At 41.7% G+C, this 24,143-nt stretch overlaps 1 protein-coding gene across 1 annotated transcript in view; it reads right to left on the reverse strand.

The window, feature by feature from the left end:
• The window catches only part of LOC118817850 (latent-transforming growth factor beta-binding protein 1), a 106,441-nt gene that overhangs the window by 77,733 nt on the left and 4,565 nt on the right, over positions 1-24,143 (reverse strand). The window contains exons 2-3 of the mRNA XM_036584807.1: positions 14,126-14,196; positions 10,267-10,585 (exon numbers count right to left, since the gene is read on the reverse strand). Of these exons, the coding sequence (XP_036440700.1) occupies positions 10,267-10,585; positions 14,126-14,196 (390 nt within the window). The remainder of the gene's footprint in view (positions 1-10,266; positions 10,586-14,125; positions 14,197-24,143) is intronic.

A 24,143-nucleotide genomic window follows, 5' to 3' on the forward strand; every position in this document is an offset into this window, starting at 1 on the left:
CATAAATTCTGCTTGTATGGAGTTCAATAAATACATCGAATATCCACTGAAATATTGGCCAAATCTAAAATCTAAAACTATCTGCCGAAACTGAAATCAATCAACGTTTATTTAATCTCGGAGAACATTGAGGGTGACCCTCATTTACAATGTCGCCGAGTTCATAGAGAACAAGGGATTGATAATGTTAAGAACATATCAAATAATAAAAGTAAATTTAATAATAAAAAAAGACTCAAATCAGGTAAGTATAAAAAAAGAAACATTAAAAATAAAAATACATAAAAATACAATAAAAAAAACAATAAATGAAACGTAGCTAAAATGTAAAAGCTAGTAAAATCAAATCAAAATAAAATAAAAGGAGAATAAGATCAAAAAGTAAACTAAAAAGTTACTCAAATGACTAAGATAAAATAATCATATAATCAAATAATCATAATTAAAAGAAGAATAAAAATTTGAATAATAATAATCAAACAAATAAATAATCCATCCCTCATCTAAACCGCTTATGCTTCTGGGTCACGGTGGGGAGCTGGAGCCTATCCCAGCTGTCATTAGGCGGAAGGCAGGATACACCCTGGACAGGTCGCCAGTCTATCGCAGGGCAGACAGACACACATACACAGTCACACACTCACACACACCTAGGGGCAAATTCAGCACGTCCAACCAACCTGACTGCATGTTTTTGGACTGTGGGAGGAAACCGGAGTACCCGGAGGAAACCCACGCAGACACGGGGAGAACAGGCAAACTCCACACAGAAATGACCCTGGTCACCCGGCCGGGAATCGAACCCAGGCCATTCTTGCTGTGAGGCGACAGCGCTACCCACTGCGCCGCCGGGCTGCCCTCAAATAAATAATGAAATAACGAAAATTAGATAATAATGGTAAAAATTGGGTAAATCAGTGTGAGGCAGAGTGGAGGTGGTTAGAGAGTCATAGTTTAAAGTGACTGAGTGACCAGTGAGCTGAGCTTTAGTGTTTCCTGTAGTGAGGGTCCAGTTCGCTGGTGCTCTGGAACTAAAGGCAGATTTTCCCAGTTCAGTAAAAACTCTTGGTACCTGAGATGTAATGATTTCAATGTCAGCGCGCTTCTTACTGCTGTCAGTTGGACCAAAAGGCTTTTCTGAACCAGAACCAAACGGCTTTCACACTTCACCAAGTGTACCGAACTCTCAGGTGTGAAAGCGTGAAAACACCCTAATACCTCAGTAAAGTTGAGCACTGTCCATCTGTCCAGCTGTATACATCCACAAAGACGCAGCTGTGGCCCTTTTCTGCAGCGTGTCGGTCCGTTACACGGTTTCTTTGGTGAATGAGCCAAATGCCGTTAGGCTGCTGCATTACTCAGAGAGTAAATATGAGGCAATGCAGGAGAATGAAACATAAACACTTGCTTGGCATGGCAGAGTAAACACCTGAGGAGGGGCATGACATCAGGTCTGAAGCTCTGTGTACAGTATATACACACAGACTAACATACTGCTAAAAACAGAGTAGCTAGTCTTCGTTCAAACCCCAGGATTAGCGCTGACTGCTGAGTAAACGAATTAGCTCATATTCTTTAAAAACATACAGGTATAAGTTTTGCCTTTGAGCAAACAAATAACACAAAAAACACACATTTCCACTTTTCCAAAGCTAACAGACACACAGACTACAAAGACAGATGAGATTTTTTAAGGCAGGCCCTGAATCTTTAAAACAGGTATGATATATGACATCTGGCTTGGACCCAGTATAGACCCCTGGGGCACGCCCTGTTTTTACACTGAGCATCTACAAAACGAACACTGCTTAAATTCAACTTCTGAATTTCTTTCACACGGCCATGACAACATTTGCACAAATATGACAATATTTACTGCTACTCTGATAAACTATGTCATGCTATAATTTAATATACATTTCTGAACATATCGTGTACTTCGTCAGTGCTTGTAGACACTGACCAACTGCATGTTTTATTATAAAGAGAGCAAAATTAGTCCCGTTTAACTGGATTAAAAATAGCACTACTGACTCTTTTTTCTCTGTTCCAGCCGATCAGATGTCTATCGAGCTGGGTGATATGGCAAAAATATAACATCAGATACGTCAAGAAATTTTCCCGATACACAATATTTATTTTTTTAGACATCTAATCAGTTGAAACAGAGAAAAAATAAACAGTAGTGCTACATTTTAAAAAGAATATCAAAAACTGTGAATGCAATGATTTTTATTCAATATTTGTCATACTGTGCTGCACTAAATCCTGTTAAACAGGACTAATTTTTCTCTCATTATAACGAAACAGGCAGCTGGTTAGTGTTCCACAAGTACAGATGGGTTGAGACGGATCTCAGTCTGGATGATTTTGAGATCCACATCCATCTAACTGGATCTGAAAGCACGTCAGTGTGAGGATGTGTGACTGTATTGGTGCTAACGACCCAGAATCAGACTAGCCATCCTGCCAGGAGCTCTAAATTCCACATTCCCCTTTACTTACTTTCCATACTATTATTACTGCATTTATTTTTAAATTAGTGATCATGTTTAATTACCATGTTTTCTATTCATTTCAGATTTCTATTATCATTGCTGTCATTTTTATTATTATCACTATTATTAATATTACTAGCTTACTTAATGCTGCTTTTTATTTATTTTTACCGTTGCTTTTATGTTAATGTGATCTTATTTAAATGTATACCTTTTATCTCTTTTGTCTTTTAATCATCTGTGACGAGCTGCATCTGATCCACTCAGACCAGCGCAACACACACTAACACACCACCACCACGTCAGTGATACTGCAGTGCTGAGAATGATCCACCAAACAAATAGTACCTGCTATGTTATGCCTGATCTGTGTTTATCTATACGCACCTATGATTTTCACTCACCTTCACACCTGTGTAAATGTGATGTGACAATAAACGTGATTTGTTTGATTTTAATGTAATTTACATTCGTCTGTGTCAACACTGTGAAGGACGCACTGACCTTTCCGCTGTTCATTTCGATGTAAAACAAGGCAAAAATGCAGAGGATGATTTTTCTTTCCGCAAATCAAGACAGCACACCCAAAATAACGTTTCATCAAATTCAAATCATAACAAAACATCTCCAAACACGAATGTGATGTGGGTCGCACTTCTGACAGAATCCCAATGAGTTGAAAAATGATTCATATACAATGACGGCATGCTGTTGTTATCGCTGGCACTGCAGGGAAACATGCTGGAGTTCATTTTTCCATGTTTTGTGCAAAACAGGAAAGGACGCTTTGATAAACCTCACAGGGGAAAGAATTCACGTCTGCACTAACGTGCCTGTCGGGGCTGAGACGGGCCGGAGTGGTTCTAACTGATCTCCCGACCCACAGAAGCTGCAAAAGTCCTCTTTCTCTCCATGGCTGTGGCTCGACGTTCTCGCTGATAGATCAGGAAACTGTAGTCTTTCAGAAGAACACTGTATGTGTCGCTCTGGCCAATCAGCTGCAGGCCTGCTAGCACATTCACAATCAGGCCTTTCAGTGCTCCATTGTGAGAGAGACGCCTCTATAAAGCCCAGCCTTTCCTTCCTCAGGTTAAAGCTGCAGTTCCACACAAAACTAATGTGTGTAATTTTCCTCTGACTCCAAATGCAGCCGATCAGCCGAGACTGTTTTATGTCGGAAGTGTGTTTTTCGGCTTTACACCGTTTCACAACGTTATCTATAAAAATCAAACAAGCGCAAAACTAACGAAGCAAATTCAAACACCAAACACGTATTTAACTCTTCAGAGTCAGTGTGAAAAAGCCCATTTCTGCCCTTTAACCCTGATAGCAAGAGGATAGTGGACCACTGTCAGCCCGCTGATGGCAAAGCTGGTGGTCCAATGGCGTTTTGCTCATTGTTTTCTGGGCGGCCCACCGGTGGTTAAGCATCACCTCTCATTTTCCACTCACAGTCCAGTTTACAGATTTTTCCTTCCTTCTTTTCTTTCTTTATACTTTGTAAATTAGTTTAGTAAATAATTTTAATCCAGCTCAGCGTCAGGAAAAACATTTTCAACTAAATAATTTTAAATCAGGCCTAGTCATTATTTTTCTCTCAGTTGTTGGTAATATTTGTCTTAGCCTTTTATTTTAAAACATAAACGATGTTCATTTAAAATCTGTTTGGGGAGATTAAAAAATAGATTGAGTTAAAGTTTGTACACTGTTAAAAATGAGAGTTCAGCTCAACTCAAAGTGATACAGCAACTGATTACATGGCTTTTCTTGAGGACACAAGAGAACTCCTTAGTTTTGTCAGAAGTTTTCTTAATTTTTTAGTTCTGTCGTCTCAGTTATGGTAAATAAAATGAACTTGTTCTTATACTCGGCGTCCCCACCAGGCAGGACTCTCTCCATCACACAGTCCTGCTAGACGTTTTTCCTCTTGGGCGCACACTTACGGATGGCTGTGGCATCACTGTCGCTCAAACTCACAACCTCCTGCTGGGGTGAAGTGGTACATGAAGCAGCTCAGATTTTGTGTCCATAAATATTTGATACACTGGAGAAAATATTTGCTGTTTTAACTTTAAACCTGGCGTCGTCTCGTGGTGCAGCTGTCTAATAGTCCATCCCAACATCAGGAGGTTGTGAGTTTGAATCCCAGCAATACCACAGCTGTCCATACCAGGAAGCCCAAGAGGAAAATATGCCAGATGGGACTGTGTGATAGACGGAGCGCCTACTAGTGGAAACTGAGTAAAAAAAAATGCTAATTCAGTTTTGTTTGTCTAACTGAGATGCAGATCTAGAAACAGTAGCTGGGAGAATTTTGACTAAGAAGTTTGAGTTGCGTGAACTCTGGTGTCCTCAAGTTGAGTCAACTCAAGAAAAGCCATGTAATCAGTTACTATATCCATGGCCGTCACTAGCTATGAGGACACCGAGGTGCGGACCTCGGTAATCTAGACGTTTTTTTTTCACTTTCCTTCATTTATGAGAGTAAATGCAGAAACTAAGAAATGAAATTATCCTAAATTATTGATTAGTTTTCTGTGAGTTCTGTTACTCTAATATGGCCAATCAATCAACCTGCCAAGCTTCGCGTTTTTTCCTAAACCCTCCAATCACTGCTTAGCAATTGCTGCTATTCGCTATTGCGTCAGTTATGTTCATGATTAGCATTATGACACCGAGGTCCTCTGAAGTTTCTGAAGCGATCTATGAGATTCAATGTGGAAGCAGCGATGAAACTACACAGTGAGTGGTGAGAGGTTCTCAGCTGACTTCAGAACAGCTATGGTTGGTCCATAGACTGAACTGCCCGATCTTTCTATCTCTGTACGAGACTCTACACACCCTGAGTACCTGAGTGACTTTGACTTCTTGAGATATGGTATGCAGCACACATGCTATAGGCTAACATATAACACCATTACGGTAAAAATGTAGGAGCTTATGAGCATAATTTTCGTATTATGCCTGTAACATTCAAACTCCATTGTTCATTTTTCATTTGGAGCATTCGCAGCTAAATCAGCATGCTCTAGTCTACCTCTAGCAGCTGCTCAGTTCAGGCTACTGGCTCCATAGTCGGCTATATTAGTGATTAGATGAGAAATTACAGCTATATTTTGTTACCTACGCATAACATACTACACCTGGCATGCAAACGCTCACAAAAGTTAAAAACTCCAGCAGCACTGCTGTGTCTGATCCACTCAGACCAGCGCAACACACACTCTAACTATGTCCCTCTCATCCCCCCTCCCCTCTACCCCCCCCTCCCCCTCCCCCTCTCTTTCCCTGAGCTGAGCGGCTGCCTGTCCTAAGAGGGTCTGACCTGAGATGCGGCCGGCGCACTGCACAGTGGTGTTAAACTGTATCCACTATACTGTTTTGTGTCTGTGCTGTTATCCGGTGTCGACCAGAGGAGGATGGGTTCCCCTTTTGAGTCTGGTTCCTCTCAAGGTTTCTTCCTCCTGTTGAGGGAGTTTTTCCTTGCCACTGTCGCCAAGGCTTCTCACTGGGGGACCCGGATTCTTTGTAAAGCTGCTTTGTGACAACATCTGTTGTAAAAGGCGCTATATAAATAAATTTGACTTGACTTGACTTGACTTGACTTGACTAACACACCACCACCACGTCAGTGTTACTGCAGTGCTGAGAATGACCCACCACCCAAATAGTACCTGCTCTGTGACGGGTCCATGGGGGTCCTGACCACTGAAGAACAGGGTAAAAGGGGGCTAACAAAGTATCAGAGAAACAGATGGACTACAGTCTGTAACTGTAGAACTACAAAGTGCACCTATATAGTAAGTGGAGCTGTTAAAATGGACAATGAGCGTAGAAACAAAGAGGTGGTCAGAATGTTATGCCTGATTGGTGCTTATCACTGTTGTCAGGAACTAAACATCGTATCTCCATTTTTTTTTTCTTTCAGTTTGTGTCTGTTGTTCTTTACATTGTGTGTAAATTTCATGATGAATGGACCAAAAGAAACGACTCAAAATGACTTGGAAAAAAGTCTGGTTCCATTGACTTACATTAAAAGTAAAGATACAAGGTTTTGTTCTGACAGCAGCTGTATATGTTATATATATATATATATATATATATATATATATATATATATATATATATGTGTGTGTGTGTGTGTGTGTGTGTAATTCCACAGGTTAAGGGTTTGGTTCTATTTCTAAAGATAATAAGTATAACAAGCGTTTCCATAGCGATACAAATTGTGTTCTAAATGTTTGCGAATGCTGGCTCAAAAACAGCACAACCAATAATTAAAGAAGCAAATATGGTTCTTCAAGGGTTCTTTAGTAAAGGGTATGATCCTATTTAGAATGTAGAACCATTTGCATGCCTAAAGGGTTCTTCAGATTGATGTAGAAAGTGTTATATATGGTATTTAGGTTCTGCTATTATATACAGGAGTACAAGGGTAAAAAGGGTTCTAACAATAGGAGAACACTTTTTGGTGCTAAATAGAACCACAGGTTCTAGAAGGTTCTTAATAGGAACATATACAGCATATTCTCCAGTCAGGTGCATCTCTTTGATTAGCACTGTATGTCTGCAGCTTTATTCGTTTATAAGTGAAGGGAATAGTGATGGAATGACGGCTGCTGAAGATCATAAACAACCTTCTCTAGTCCAGTGAGTCGTGTGCAAGTGAGAGTGAATGAAGATAAAGAAAGAGGGAGGAGAGAGAGAGAAAGCAGAGGCATGCGCAAGCAAAAAGATGACAGGTACAGTATTGGATATCAAAGCGCTGATCAGAGATCAGATTTCTCCATCATCATCCAAAAGTATACTGCCTCAGTAATACGAGTTCAGAGGCTCAGACGAAAGCTGGGTCTCCAATTATAACAAATGAAGATATTTTTCATTCTAATTCAACAGGATTCATCAATCTTTCCTTTATTTTGGATTCGCTGTCGGCCTGAACACAGTAGGAAATGGCTTCAGTTGCGGCATCGACTTGCGCCGCGAGCCAACGACAATAAATCCGTGTGAGTTTCGGTCAGAGCGCTCTGTCTTACTCCGATAATCTCAGCTTGGCAAACGACTCAGAGATCTTACAGAGAGATCTATTTTTCATTTCAGAGTGGAGGAGCTGTGTGAGAATCTGGGGGGGGTTATTTAAGGTCTCCAAATCGGCGCAAACACACACACAATCTTGTTTCTGTGAATTGTGGGGGGCACTTCCATTCATTTCCTGGACACATACCTTAGTCAGAACTACTACTAGCCTAACCCTAATCTTAAAATTACCCTCACCTTAAAATTTAATGATTTACATTGTGGGGACCAGCTTGGGGTCCCCACAAGGAAGAAAGGTCCCCACAACGCGAGTGTATGAACACACAAACACACACACATACACACACACACCTTCTCCAGCCACCGCCTGGATTTAGCCAGTTGTACTGTAGTGTGAACAAACAGCACAGTAGAGTTTTATATGGAGACGAGGAGCTCCCCCTGTAGACAGGACTGGGCAGCACAGCCATACTGAACAGTTTAAAATGATTGAAATTCATAAAATTAATACAATTACTAATCAGGAGTCAATAGCTAATAAAGGAAACAATATGTAACAAAATCATGAAGCTCCATAAGCATCACCAACATTACTGAAATATCCTATTTTATAGGAATGTCCAAACTTTAAATCAAGTTCAATGTGATTTGCAGGCCTCCTTTCTCAGCCCTTTATTAAAGACACATTTCTGACCACAGAGACACTGTTGTCAGAATTTTTGGGTGGACAGTCCACTCTCATCCAAGCAGTGACACTGATGTGTGTAAAAACCCAGGCAGCACCGTTCTGTCTGATACACTCGTACCAGCACCACACACACTACCAAACACACTACCATTTCAGTGTCACTGCAGTGCTGAAAATGAAACACCACCCACATAATATCTGGACAACAGCGGTAAGGATCCATCGATACTGATACTGGTATCGGGTATCGGCACCATACTGTGCTAATTCACTTGTCCTCTTAAAAATGCACCGATACCAACATCCGATACCAGCTGATACCATGTGATATAAACCGTAGCTGTCGCACTAATGAACAAACGACTCAAGCTGGCAGTGAAGGAGTGTCTGCCCACACACAGGAAGTGTTACTGACGGCATGGAGGTCAGACACAAACTTGTTAGTCACCTTAAATATTCTGCCTTGAAATATTTACACCATACAAACAATCACAACTGCTTCCCCAGTACGGGTGGACACATGTAGGCTAGAAAAACAGAAGTAAAAAAGTCGACATTTGCTACCAAAGTCCATCTATGTGACTTTACTCTGTTTAACTAAGCTGGCTAGAAAAACACTTCCCCAATACGGGTGGACACATGTAGGCTGGAAAAACGCTTCCCCAATACGGGTGGACACATGTAGGCTAGAAAAACACTTCCCCAATACGGGTGGACACATGTAGGCTGGAAAAACGCTTCCCCAATACAGGTGGACACAGTAGGCTAGAAAAACACTTCCCCAATACAGGTGGACACAGTAGGCTAGAAAAACACTTCCCCATACGGGTGGACACATGTAGGCTAGAAAAACACTTCCCCAATACGGGTGGACACATGTAGGCTAGAAAAACACTTCCCCAATACGGGTGGACACATGTAGGCTAGAAAAACACTTCCCCAATACGGTGGACACAGTAGGCTAGAAAACACTTCCCCAATACGGGTGGACACATGTAGGCTAGAAAAACACTTCCCCAATACGGGTGGACACAAGTAGGCTAGAAAAACACTTCCCCAATACGGGTGGACACATGTTGGCTGGAAAAACGCTTCCCCAATACGGGTGGACACATGTAGGCTGGAAAAACGCTTCCCCAATACGGGTGGACACATGTAGGCTAGAAAAACACTTCCCCAATACGGGTGGACACATGTAGGCTAGAAAAACACTTCCCCAATACGGGTGGACACATGTAGGCTAGAAAAACAGAAGTAAAAAAAAGTCGACATTTGCTACCAAAGTCCATCTATGTGACTTTACTCTGTTTAACTAAGTTGAATTGTGAAGTATAAACTTTAGTACAGTGAGTTTAAAAACTGTCTTTATAAAATAAGCTGTAGAGAAACCGTCCTATTCCTACTCGTGAACATCATCTCCGACTTTCAGTTTCAGAACAAGTTAGCAGCACTGCTGTAGCTCAGTTTCTCAACTGTTTTTCTGGATGAATCAGCTTTATTGATAACGGTCCGTAGACAGAGCGTCTACGCTTCACGTAGCAGGTCAGTCAGGCGGAGCGTTTCGTACAGTCTGGGTGTATAAATCGTAGCTTTGTCCGAACACGATGGTCTATTCAAACGTACAGTGAGAGTCACCAGAGAACAAGATTTCTAAATCACACAGTGTCTGTCTGGCTTTAGAGGACATTCAGCTACAGCTCAACCAGCCAGTCAAAACTCTCCAACAAGACGGAAAACTGGGCTCCTCGGATGCGTCAGCCTCAATGTGATTCTTGCTGACAGATCAGGATCAAAACTATGAAACCTACTTTACTTACATCTGGAACCATCTACAGCACGTTCTCCATCAATCTGAAGAACCATTTCACCATGCAAAGAACTTTTAAGCATAAAATGGTTGTAAATAGAGCCATTGTCTTTACCACAGAACCCTTGAGGAACCATCTAAAGTGAATACACAATGATGCACGATTTCAGAGGCTTTCAATAACTGACTTTCCAAGTCTCTGTATCTAAAAACGGGAATAGATTAAAGTACCTCACCTAAGAGGCTGCCAGCGTAGTGAGTACTTCCTCCTGGGATCAGATTCCGAGTCGTTTGAGTGGCTCCTGAGTCCTGCTGTAGTGACCACAGCTGTGCCATATGTGGCAGTGGTAACAGGTGAGACAGTTACAGGTGCTGCAGGTGCTGTTATGGCGGTCACTAAAGCACTTGTCTGACTCTGCGAGGTCCAGGACCACACGCTTGGGGCTGGAGTGATGCTGGAGAGTTCACAGCGATGCCCACGGAAACCCGGCCGGCACTGACAGATATTGGGCTGCCGGCACACAGCTCTGTTATGGCAACGAGGGAGACACCTCGCTACAGAAAGAGAGAGACACATGCTGTAATCTATAAAATAGACAAAAGCACAAACAAAATTCAGGCGTAAAGATGACCACTACTGTTTTTAGTTATGTGGCAAACATTAATCCCTGTTTATAGATATCAGTGAGTCATACAGTGTGAGGACACTACTCTGTATGCAGCAGCCGAGACAGTAAAGCATCTTTCGACCGTGCTGGTATGAAGAGTTAAAGACAGCGGTAAACTGGATTGAAGACGATCAACTTATACTGAATGTACAGAAAACAAAAAGTATAATAATCTGGTCCAAATCATCACTGAAAGGAGAACCAAAGTTAACATTAAATATAGGCAAAGAAGAAGCAGTACAAGTTCAAGAGGTGCAACTCTCAGGTGTTACAGTTGACAACAGATTATTATGGTCAAAACATATTGAGAACATAATTTAAAAATGGGAAAGTCTTATCAGTAATAAGAAGATGTGCACCAATGTCCATATGGAACCACCATCAATAAAATGCATCAATTTGAATGGCTAAAGGCTGAACTGATGTACAAGATATACGAAAAAAAATTATTTCAAAGAGCAAAAACTAACAGTGTCAAACTGTAATTTATAGAGCCATAAAATAGTGGAATTCCCTACCAGTCTCACTGCTTACAATTTAAAAACGCTATTTATCAAATTTAGCGATGAGTTAAGTTGATCGGTCCTTGACAGCTGGAACAACACTATGGTGGAGTAGGCAGGCATGTAGATATTCACCAGAATACAGTCAAGTTTTTGTAAATATACCCATGATCTTTTCCTTCTATGTGCTTTTTCAGTTTTCAGTTGTCGTTCTTATATTATGGTTCATTGCCTACTTTTTATTTTTCAGTTTCCTTTTTTTGTTTTCTCTCAGTCCTCTTTTGTTTTTCTTGATTTTTCACTCTTGTGTTTTGTCTGACTTGTTTTGTTAATTGTTACCACACTATTTCTTTATGTATTTTATGTCTACTGGACCCCAGGAAGAATAGCGGCTACCACAATAGCAGCTAAAAAAAAAAATACAGTGTCAGAAACCACATAACCAAGTCTATTAGAGAGACTGAACACCTCCACACTGACCAAAGTTTCAGAACCATTGAGAGAAAAGCATTTTTGCTTATGCAATTTCTATGCTACATCTTTTTCATTTTTAACTTAAATTATCTTTGTATTTTCTCGTTTGCAAAGCATTTCACATGACCACAGTGTATGAAAGGTGCTGTATAAATAAACTTGCTTTAAATTCTTAAAAAATAAACCAAATCTGACACACTTGGAGTCAAATCTGCCAGTTAGGGCAGTGCAGCACAGATCTTAAAGAGAGTTCTGGTGGAAAAAAAAATCTAATTTACTAGTTTTTTCCCTTAAAATAAGCAAAAGCATGTTGTATTGTTATAAACACCAGTAGCAACAATTATGAAGCCTGAATTTGACTTTTTAGTTATGTGACTTTGAAAACTGACTCTGATGAAAACTACACCAGAGCTCAGACGATGAGACGATCCTGGCTGCTCAACGTTAGCATGTGTGTCTGCAGCGCTTTTACGTCACCTTTTGGTACTGGCTCAGCTCATTTGGAACACTGACAGAGGTGGTACCAAAAACAGTACCGATTTTGCCTGGAAAACCAAAAAAGTCGAGTAGAGTCAAGTTGAGTTGAGCCGTTAGCATGCAGTGGAAAAGCGGCTAAACTCAGGCTTCATAATCGTTGCTACTACTCTTGATAACAATACAACACGCTTTTGTCCATTTTAGGGGGAAAAAACTGTGTAATTAAATTTTAATATGATTTTTTGCTCTATAAATAAACTTGCTTTGAAGTCAAGTCTGCCAGTTAGGGCAGCGCAACACAGCTTTTCCCTTAAAATGGACAAAACCATGTTGTACTGTTTTAAGATTAAGAGACCCTTTTTTAGTCCCACAATGGGGAAATTTCACCACTGCATTTAACCCCATCCGTACACTGAAACACCACACACACACTAGTGAACACACACTGGGGGTAGAGAGCACACTGGCCCGGAGTGTTGGGCAGGCCTATCCACAGCACCCATAGAGCAGCTGGGGGTTAGGTGTCTTGCTCAAGGGCACCTCAGTCACGTACTGTCGGACTCAGGGTATCGAGCCGGCGACCTTCCGGTCACTGGGCTGGTTCCTTAACCTCCAGCCCACGACTCCCCCAAGACTGTTTTGAACAGCAGTAACAATAATCACAAAGCCTGAACTTGACCACTGTTTTTAGTTATGTGACATATTGTAGTTTTAATGTTTATAGATAACAGTGAGTCATACAGAGTCAGAAACCACATAATCAAGTCTATTACAGACACTAAACACCTCCACATGCTTGGAGGCGAGTGTGTAGGCATGCACTTAGCACAGTGCTAATCGGTGGGATATAAGCTTTCATTATTTGTTAGCTTTAAATTAGCTTTGCAGCTCCAGTGCTAAAACCTAAAGAAGCAAACATGTCTTGGCTGGTCAACCACCTTTTAGGTAAGGCGGAAATTGTGCAAATTTGATATTTTTGCTGAACTGCTCCTTTAGATAACATCAAACATTTTGTACACGCTGAAAAAGCTCATCAAAGACTTTTCCCCGTCATTGTGTTTGTACGGTCCACTCCAGACGGACCCATGCTGAGATGTTTGCAATACTGCTGGCCCTTTAAATCCCCTGGGGTCAGGCGTGTGGCGATTAACCGGTTAAATCCAGCTAAACAGAGATTAGGAGAAGGTGAGGATTATGAGCGTAGAGCTGAGCGGTCAGTGCAGATGTGATATAGGCCAAGCCTGCTGGGTCCTCCCGGGTCAACACGAGAGTGAGATGTTTGTCAGATGGGGGGAAATGCCACTGCTGCCCTTCAAGAAAGCAGATTAGAAAGACACACCATGTATTTCCCTCCTGTCAGATGAACGCATGAGCTAAAAACAACAGTTCTGAGCCCAGTTTCCCAAAACTGGATACGACTAAATTGGGGAGAAAATTGGAAAAATTTTAAACTGAAAAAAAAAATTGTGATCTTATTATTGACCCAGATAATCATGATTATGATTTCTGCCCTAATCGAGCAGCCCTAACTCCAAGTGTGTCAAATTAAGTCCATTTTTCAAACCACTTCCCACATTTATAGTCGCATAAGCAAGAAGCACTTTGCTCTTTACAGCTCTGAAATTTCGGTGAGACTGAGAGAAAGCAGGAGACGGCGCTCGCGGTGTGGTCCATTAGCTTCATCCACACAGTCACGGCCTCACGTCACTCAACACTCCAGTCTTATAAACAATAAGGAGGCCTGAGCCATGCAGTGCTGCCCTCTCCGGCCTGGTCTCTTATCTGGACCCATCTTGTTTAATTCAGCTCTGTTCTGGTTTGTGTCAGCAGACATTTACAGTCAAACCCTGAACTAAATAGGAACAAGACTGTATGAAGTCAAGAAAACATTGCTCGGCAATATGTATCGCAAGACACGGGGGCACATTATGTTATAAATATGATTATAAACAAGGTCATTTTTAATAACTCACGTTTCGTACACTGCTTTGTCTTGAGCTGGACTATCCATCCAGGGCAGCATCTGGAACCGCACACATTGGGCCTGGAGACAGAGGGCAGCAGAGACAGCCTTACACATGAAATGTTCCTCCAGTGCTTTGTTTATGAATAATAAACTGTGGTATTTCGGTCAGAATGCAGTTCAGTGCAGTAAAACGTTCAGACAGGGAATGGAAATAGTAAACAGGTAAACAGTGCAATAAAAAAGGAATTAAAAAACATTTAAATTAACTTTTAATTCTACAAGACTGCAAACTGGCCTGTAACTGCGGTACTAAAAACTACAGAACTACACCGATAACATTCTGACCACCTCCTTGTTTCTACGCTCATTGTCCACTTTATCAGCTCCACTTACTATATAGGTGCACTTTGTAGTTCTACAGTTACAGACTGTAGTCCATCTGTTTCTCTGATACTTTGTTACCCTGTTCTTCAGTGGTCAGGACCCCCATGGACCCTCACAGAGCAGGTACTATTTGTGTGGTGGATCATTCTCAGCACTGCAGTAACACTGACGTGGTGGTGGTGTGTTAGTGTGTGTTGCGCTGGTACGAGTGGATCAGTCACAGCAGTGCTGCTGGAGTTTTTAAACACTGTGTCCACTCACTGTCCACTCTATTAGACACTCCTACCTTGTCAGTCCACCATCATAGATGTAAAGTCAGAGACGATAGCTCATCTGCTGCTGCACACCACCACGTCAGTATTACTGCAGTGCTGAGAATGATCCTAGATCGGATACGTATCCAATTCGTGGTCATGCGACCTTAATGTGACGCTCAGATCAGATCGGAATTCATGTGTTTTTTCCACTGCGCCATCATTCAGCGTTACCATGGCAGCAGCGCCGAACAGAAGTTAAAGCCTGTAAGCGGTGGAAAAGCAGCTCATCTCACCTTTTTCTCCTTCGTCTCGCTCTAATAATGAAGCTGAGAGCTGATCAGAGTTAATGATCTTCTCAGCGAAGCTCGTTCTGCTCGTTAGTTTGTGCTGATGATGCAGTGATTCACTCACGTGACGTTACTGAGTAGGATGAGCTCATGAGGGTCATTTCAGGACGCCGGTTCGTCACATTAATGACAGATTTGAATCAATTACCTAAACGAGTGTGAATCATCGAGTCAGAGAGATCGGATTTGAGCAACGAGACTTGTAGTGTGAGCGTAGCTAAAGTGACTCAGGTCGGATTTGAAAAGATCAGATTTGTGTGTCCACACATCAGATCTGAGTCACATTAGGGGAATAAATCAGATTTGTGCCACTTCAGCCTGGTAATGTGAACGCAGCCTAACATGGTGCTCTAACTCGTAGTGCGAGCCTGTTTGTTTATTTGTGGCTAATTCTAAGGTTTTTGCAGACTCTGAAACAAACACTGTTTTGTTTACATTTTCACTCTCAAGAACAACGTAGCTTTACTCGACTCGACACAGGACTCTGTGTGACTGCAGACTTCTATTTGAGCAAACATACACACTTAGAAAAGATTCTTTAAGGTTCTTTAGTTAAGAAAATGGTTCTATATAGAACCATGAACACTCAAAGAACCTTTCTAATGCTTAAATGGTTCTTTGCATGGTGATGACGTTCTTCAGATTTATTGAAAGTGTGTTTTACATGGTTCTATTTGGAATCTTCTTGAAAAGGGTTCTATTTAGCACCCAAAAGGGTTCTTTTATTGTATACAAACTTGACATCATAACAATAGCAGAACCCTTCTGGTGCTATATAGAACCCTTTTCAAAAAGATTCAGATGGAGAAGCACATTCTCCATCAGACTGAAGAACCATTTCACCATGCAAAGGGTTCTTTCAGTGTTCATGGTTCTATATAGAACCATTTTCTTCACTAAAGAACCCTTGAAGAACCATCTGTTTTAGGAGCTGTTTTGAAAATGTTTCTAGATAGCACCAAAAAGGGTTCTTCCATTGTTACAAACTTGACATTGTGACAATAGAACACCCCTTTTGGTGCTATATAGAACCATTTTCAAAAAGGTTCTAAATAGAGCCATCTACAGCGCATTCTCCATCAATCTGAAGACCCATTTCACCAGGCAAAGAACCCTTTAATCATGCAAAGCGTTATTTGAGTGTTCACGGTTCTATATAGAACCATTTTCCTTACTAAAGAACAACTGAAGAACCATCTGTTTTAAGAGCTGTTTTGAAAATGGTTCTATGTAGCACCAGAAGGGTTCTTCTATTGTTACAATGTCAAGTTTGTAACAATAAAAGAACCGTTTTTGGTGCTACATAGAACCCTTTTCTAAAAAGTTCTATATAGAACCATCTACAACACAATTTCAATTAATCTGAAGAACCCATTCATCATGCAAAGAACTCTTTAATCAGGTAAAGTGTTCCTGGTTCTGTTTAGAACCATTTTCTCTACTAAAGAACCTTTGAAGAACCGTCATTTTAAGGGTATATTTAGGAAGCAAGATGGCTTATAAGTTAATTTAGGCTTGTGAACGAACAAAAACAATTAAATAATCAATCGCAATTATTTATTTGACAATTAAAGCTAAAATTTCACTATCGTGACTCCAGGCACGTCTTGGGAACAAAAACGAAAAAGGAAAGTTGTAGAAATTTGAATTTTTGCTGAACTATTCCTTTAAACAGCATCATTTTGAATTAAGCGTCTCTGAACTCAGAGGCTCACGGCCCTGACCCCGTAAGAAGCTCCTGACTGAGTGAAAACCCCTGGAATCCGAACTGACCCCTCACCCTGAGCTGAATTCAGCCGGAGGAGAATGGCATCAATGAATAAGAAAGAGGCCGCCCCCCCCAAACCCCCGTCCCCCCGTCCCTGGGCCTCCGTACCGCCTGAATCCACACCAGAGATATTGTTTTTCCCACACCGGCTCAGCCGCTCCTCCTCCTCGTGTGAGTAAACAGAGCAGGATTAGGAGTCCTTGGTCTGCTTGGCCAGCGTCTGTTTGTCTAGTGCATTCTGGGTATTAGCACACTGACACAAACGATCGCCAACTTCAAGGCCTCCGAGCAGCGCATGAACTAGACCTTCTTCCAGCTGCAAGGATTCGCTAATTAGCTACAGTTTAGTGGCTTTATTGCGGCTTTGCTGTGGAGCAATGAGGAGCTGCTGGAGGCTCTGGTACCCCGCCGTGCAGAGCTTTCACAGGCCTTGAATACCAGCGTGACCTTTGACCTCCAGATCATGTACACAGCTAATTCAACAAACGTCTTACAGACTGTTCTGGAATTGTGAGAGTTTCTGGGTGAAATCGTCTATTGGAGCAGCAATTTGGAGAAATCGTTGTTTTGGGCTTCTTGGGTTTTTGTTCCAAGTACTTCATTTATACCACACTGTGTATCAATAACAGTTCATTTTTTATCCAATGCATATTTGCATATTTCCCAACAAGGATCAGTGAAGTGTTATCTTTAATGATATTTGCATATTTCCCAATATTTCCATATATTTGTGTCAAGTTTGTAATATATATACACTTTTGACTAATATACCGATCAGGCATAACATTCTGACCACCTCCTTGTTTCTACACTCATTGTCCATTTTATCAGCTCCACTTACTATATAGGTGCACTTTGTAGTTCTACAGTTACAGACTGTAGTCCATCTGTTTCTCTGATACTTTGTTAGCCCCCTTTTACCCTGTTCTTCAGTGGTCAGGACCCCCATGGACCCTCACAGAGCAGGTACTATTTGGGTGGTGGATCATTCTCAGCACTGCAGTAACACTGATGTGGTGGTGGTGTGTTAGTGTGTGTTGTGCTGGTACGAGTGGATCAAACACCTCCGTGTCGCTGCTGGACTGAGAACCAAAAATAGCCAGCCAACAGCATCCTGTGGGCAGCATCCTGTGACCACTGAGTAAACGACTGCCCACCTGCCGGACGGACACTGATGGATGATTGTCTGTGGAGCTCTCCTGCTATCCGCTTCAGACCAGTTGCCCACGCCCCAGTTGCCGCCACTTGCCCAGCTACCACCACTTGACCTGGACTAGCTGCCCACTCCCACTCTACATTGACGTTTTCATGGACTCCTAGCTACTACTACTATTAATATTAGTAGTATAATAATTTTGTAGGTAGTTTGACCAGAGGAGGATGGGTCCCTCCATGTGAGCCTTGGTTCCTCCCAAGGTTTCTTCCTCAGCTCTGAGGGAGTTTTTCCTGGCTTGCTCACCTGGAGGATTTACATTTCATGTTAAAACTTTGTCTTTAATGGATTCCTGTGAAGCTGCTTTGTGACAACATCAGTTGTAAAAAGCACTATACAAATAAATTTGACTTGACTTGACCACTGATGAAGGAGTAGAGGATGACCACCACAAACTGTGCAGCAGCAGATGAGCTATCGTCTCTGACTTTACATCTACAAGGTGGACCAGCAAGGTAGGAGTGTCTAATAGAGTGGACAGTGAGTGGACACAGTGTTTAAAAACTCCAGCAGCACCGCTGTGTCTGATCCACTCGCACCAGCACAACACACGCTAACACACCACCACCATGTCAGTGTTACTGCAGTGCTGAGAGTGATCCCCCACCCAAATAGTACCTGCTCTGTGAGGGTCCATGGGGGTCCTGACCACTGAAGAACAGGGTAAAAGGGGGCTAACAAAGTATCAGAGAAACAGATGGACTACAGTCTGTAACTGTAGAACTACAAAGTGAAACTATATGGTCATAAAAGTTTTTCCCATCGCAGTTCAGTAATGCTGTATCATATTTTATCCAACATCTTGTGCTCATCACAACCTCACAGGAGTCAAAAGCAGTGCTGAAACCTTCTCGAGGATCAGTGTTGTCACCTAACTGCTGTACAAACGTGAGCATGCTAGTCAAACACAAGTGTTTGAGTCTGCAGTCCTCTGAGGGCTCGTAAACGAGCTGCTGGTGAATTCTACCATCACCAGAGCGTCCTCTCGATCTCTAACGGAGCTCTGGTCCTCCACTTAGATCTGTTTGGCCCAAACAGAGAAGCGCTATGAGGTTAGTATGTAAGCTTTTGTGTCTGGATGGGCTTCTCATGTGGAGCTGACACCTAAACTACACATTCCAAACTACACACTGCACTGTTTACACTGGGAGAATGAGTCGCTTACCAGAGAAGAGAACCACCCAATAAACACTGGACTGAAATGGCTTCAAAGACATCTGTATGCATTAGCTTTTAGCGCAGATCTTAGCCTAGCGCCGTACAGAAATCTAATATATGGCAATATATGACATATAATAAGAAATATGGGTTTCCCTTTATATCCAACTTACATTTCTCATACGTGGCCAGGTATGTGACATGTATGCCAACATATATGCTATATATTTGTAACATATATCACATATATTTAAATATATAGGATAGAAAAAAATATATATATGTGTGTGTATATATAGTGCTAGTGTACATATAAATACACACACACACACACACACACACACACACATATATATATATATATATGTAATATATATCCATTTTTTCAATTTTTACTTTTTTCTTTACTTCTTCATCATTTGAACACACCAGCTGTCCTTTACATTGTGTGAAAATTTCGTTGCTAAATGGACCAATAGAAATGCTCCAAAACCGCTTCAAATAAAATCTCTTTACATTAAGTTACATTGAGGGTAAAGAGTGTTTTTCTCCTGTAAACTTACCATTCTGGAGGTACTTTAGTTCTTTGGAAGGCAACAAAATATAACACCGAAGCTAATCTACTGTTCAAAAGTTCAAAACTGATTAACTGATTAATAATGTTTGTGATTTTACACAAAGTAATAACTTCTAAATCTTATAAACTAGTCATATTAAGGTATTTTAGATGTTTTATACAGCATTACAAGGATTGTGAGTTGTTGTATACAGTAAATAATACACTGTAATCTTTTAATATGTTTTTTTTCAGGTTATCTACCTTAATATTTGATCATCACTTTTTACTCTGGTTTTTTTTTTGTTATTTTTAGTTTTCTTCACAATTTGAGCTGCTGTCCTTTACATTGTGTGAAAATTTCATGATGAATGGATCAATAGAAATGCTCCAAAACTGCTTCCAGTAAAATCTCTTTACATTGACTTACATTGACAGTAAAGAACATTTTTCCCTCTCCTGTAAAATAACCATATAGGAGATACTCCAAAGTCCGCCATGGGCAGTCGTGGGCTGGAGGTTAGGGAACCAACCCTGAGCCGACAGTACGTGACTGAAGTGCCCTTGAGCAAGACACCTAACCCCCAACTGCTCCCCTGGGCACCGTGGATAGGGCTGCCCACTGCTCCGGGCAAGTGTGCTCACTGCCCCCTAGTGTGGGTTCACTAGAGTGTATGTGGTGTTTCACTGCACGGATGGGTTAAAATGCAGAGGTGACTTTCCCTGTTGTGACTAATAAGGGTCACTTAATTCTTTGGACAGCGACAATATGTGGTTTGTTATTATTATGAATTTCTACCATTCTGTTCATCTTTCTAAACACACCTAACGTTTCATTAAAGCTTCCCACTATTTATTCTATTTATTAAAATTGCACATGACTAATATTCTGAATTCATTTTAAACATTTATCTGAAACCAAATGGGTTCATATTAATAAGAATACTGACTCCAAACTTTTGAACAGCAGTGAATATAATCCTATGTGATCACTGTGCTCACAGAAAACTATATGGACTATACGGTAGGTGTACATACCACCTTTTGTACCGTACATATAAAAAGACGTCTGTTCTTTCTGAATGGACTTCCTGTCTGTTGGTGACCCGTCTGTCCCCTTTGCTCTCAAATGAACGGTTCTCTGTTCTTTACTGTGGCAATAAAATATGGTAGTATTTTTCAGGCATCAAAGGCAGTGAACTCTGCCTTTCAACCACCATTCAAGGAGAACTCCACCGATTCTTTACAGTGGTGGTGATGGGAACCAGGAGTCGCCATGACTACAACACAAATATAGACATTTTATTTACTATCCAGAACCACCAGTGAACCTACACGAGTCTTCTGAGTTTTTATGGAATGTTGATGATGGAAAATAGTGGAAAATCTGAAATAATAAGTTTTCTTTGGGGACTATTTTGCCTCACAGCGCCCTGCATATTACGTATCCCTCCACCATGAATGAATTCTTTATCTAGAATACAGAGCCAGACGGACTCGGAGGAAACTGTCCGTCTGTGTTGTTGAAGGAGAATCTCAGGCAGGGTCGTCTACACGGCTATGGGGGCTCCATCTCCCCCCATTCAAAGAGGGCATGAAGTTTCACAGACAGTGAGAATGATGATCAAAATGATCCACAGAGAGACAGGAGTGAGTGGAGCTCCGGCGCAACCGAGACCCCAACGCGTTATGGCAGCCCCCCTACAGTACAGCAACCGAGACCCCAACGCGTTATGGCAGCCCCCCTACAGTACAGCAACCGAGACCCCAACGCGTTATGGCAGCCCCCCTGCAGTACAGCAACCGAGACCCCAACGCGTTATGGCAGCCCCCCCTACAGTACAGCAACCGAGACCCCGACGCGTTATGGCAGCCCCACCCTCTGCAAACCTGCACACAGAAAAGTGACGTATGGAATCGTGCAATCGATCCACGCGTTATGGCAGCCCCCCCTACAGTACAGCCAGGGATAATGAGCCCCTCCCCCAAACGAGGCCAGAATCGGTCCTGAGTGCAAGTGTGAAAACGTCCTAAATCCACCCCTGCACCAGAATAAACGCATTTATAGACAACAGGCCAAAACCAGATCATTGTAAGGTTGGTTTAGTTTTTTAAAACCAAAAAAAAATTCTTCATATCTGGCTTTGTATCTTCCTCTAGTAAATAATAATAATAATAATAATGTTTTTTATTTATATAGCACTTTTCATGCCGGTGGCAGCTCAAAGTGCTTTACAGACAGGTGATAAAACATAGTTATACAAGAAACCATTAGTATTTATTTAGAATCAGAAGAAAATTAAAATTAAATTAAATTAAATTAAGATTAAATTAAAAGATAAAAACCATGAGACATACAGTTTTAATTAAATGCTGAGTTAAAGAGAGAAGTTTTTGAATTCTTCTTAAAAGTGAGCTCTGAGCTCGACTGTCTAATAAAAGCTGAACTGAGCTCCACAGTTTAGAAGCAGAATAACTGAAAGAGTCTCTCCACGTTTTCTGTGTTTTACTGAAGGTGTTTGAAGGCCAGTATCTGCAGATCTGAGATCATAAACAGACACTCTGTAATGTAAGTGGTGCTTTAAGGTCATTTAGAGCTTTAAAAACTATTATCAGAGCTTTAAAATCTATCCTGAGCGATACAGGCAGCCAGTGCAGCTCTTTTAAAACAGGACTGATCTGATCTCTCTGTGCTGTTTTTGTTAGGATGCTGCTGCATTTTGTACGAGTTGTAAGTATGTGTAGTTTCCTTGGGAAGTCCAGTATGAGGATCATTACAGTGATCAACTCTGCTGTAACAAATGCATGAACGAGTTTCTCTGCGTCGCTCTGAGAGAGAAAAGGCTGAACTTCAGTGATTTTCTCACATGATAAAAAGCTACTTTAGTGACTGTGTTTACATGCATTTTCAGCAGCCAATAGGATAAGTTAGCATGACTAAACCTAACAGCAACACCTTCGCTGTCCACTGACTGTGAAAGTGCTACTGGTTACCCACAACCACCCCAAACCCCAAACCCAAACAGACCCCCGCGGTCTCCAGCGGCGGACCCACTGAGAGCCATCAGAGGCTTTAAGAAGCGCCAGCGTTCCAGAAGAGCAGTAATGCAGCGACTATGAACTCTTACACGGGTTCAGTGGCAACTCGGCTCACTCTGGTAATTAATTTGAACAGGAGGGCGAAGTCATTTCCTGGATCTTTATGGCCATAAAGCCAGCAGTCAGTTGCAGTAGGAGTGAGACACTTCAGCAGCGGGATAATCAGGAATTCTTCTCATTGCTTGAAGGATCAACATTTCCGGTGTGAGTTTAGAGCAATATTTAAACGGATGTTGGGCTCTCTAATCCAGTCATGCTTGAGAAAGCTGATACTCAACATACACACGACCGCTCTGAGCCTGAAGGGTCCTGTCAGGACACCCTGACACACTTTCCTCAGATAGCCGGGCGATGACTGCAGATCTGAACGCTTTCATTTTTGTACATTTTACTTCAATGTTAGCTGCTAGAATTTCTGTATCAACCCAATACTGCATACCATGTCTGTTCTGGCTGCTACCTCAGTGACTGCTATGCTCATACACACCGATCAGGCATAACATTCTGACCACCTCCTTGTTTCTACACTCATCGTCCATTTTATCAGCTCCACTTACTATATAGGTGCACTTTGTAGTTCTACAGTTACAGACTGTAGTCCATCTGTTTCTCTGATACTTTGTTAGCCCCCTTTTACCCTGTTCTTCAGTGGTCAGGACCCCCATGGACCCTCACAGAGCAGGTACTATTTGGGTGGTGGATCATTCTCAGCACTGCAGTAACACTGACGTGGTGGTGGTGTGTTAGTGTGTGTTGTGCTGGTCTGAGTGGATCAGACACAGCAGTGCTGCTGGAGTGTTTAAACACCTCAGTGTCTCTGCTGGACTGAGAATTGTCCACCAACCAAAAATATCCAGCCAACAGTGTCCTGTGGGCAGCGTCCTGTGACCACTGATGAAGGACTAGAGGATGACCAACACAAACTGTGCAGCAGCAGATGAGCTATCGTCTCTGACTTTACATCTACGAGGTGGACCGACAAGGTAGGAGTGTCTAATAGAGTGGACAGTGAGTGGACACAGTGTTTAAAAACTCCAGCAGCACTGCTGTGTCCTCTTCCTCACCAGACTTAAATCAACATACACACAACTTACAGTACACACTGAAAAAGACGGTTCTTCAAGGGTTCTTTAGTAAAGGGACTGGCTCTATTTATAACCATTAATTATACATTGAAGCATTTGTATTCTTAAATTGTTTTTTGCATGGCGAAACGGTTCTTCAGATTGATGGAGAATGTGCT

Source organism: Colossoma macropomum, unplaced genomic scaffold, assembly GCF_904425465.1.
Source record: "Colossoma macropomum unplaced genomic scaffold, Colossoma_macropomum, whole genome shotgun sequence".
Taxonomy (NCBI): domain Eukaryota; kingdom Metazoa; phylum Chordata; class Actinopteri; order Characiformes; family Serrasalmidae; genus Colossoma; species Colossoma macropomum.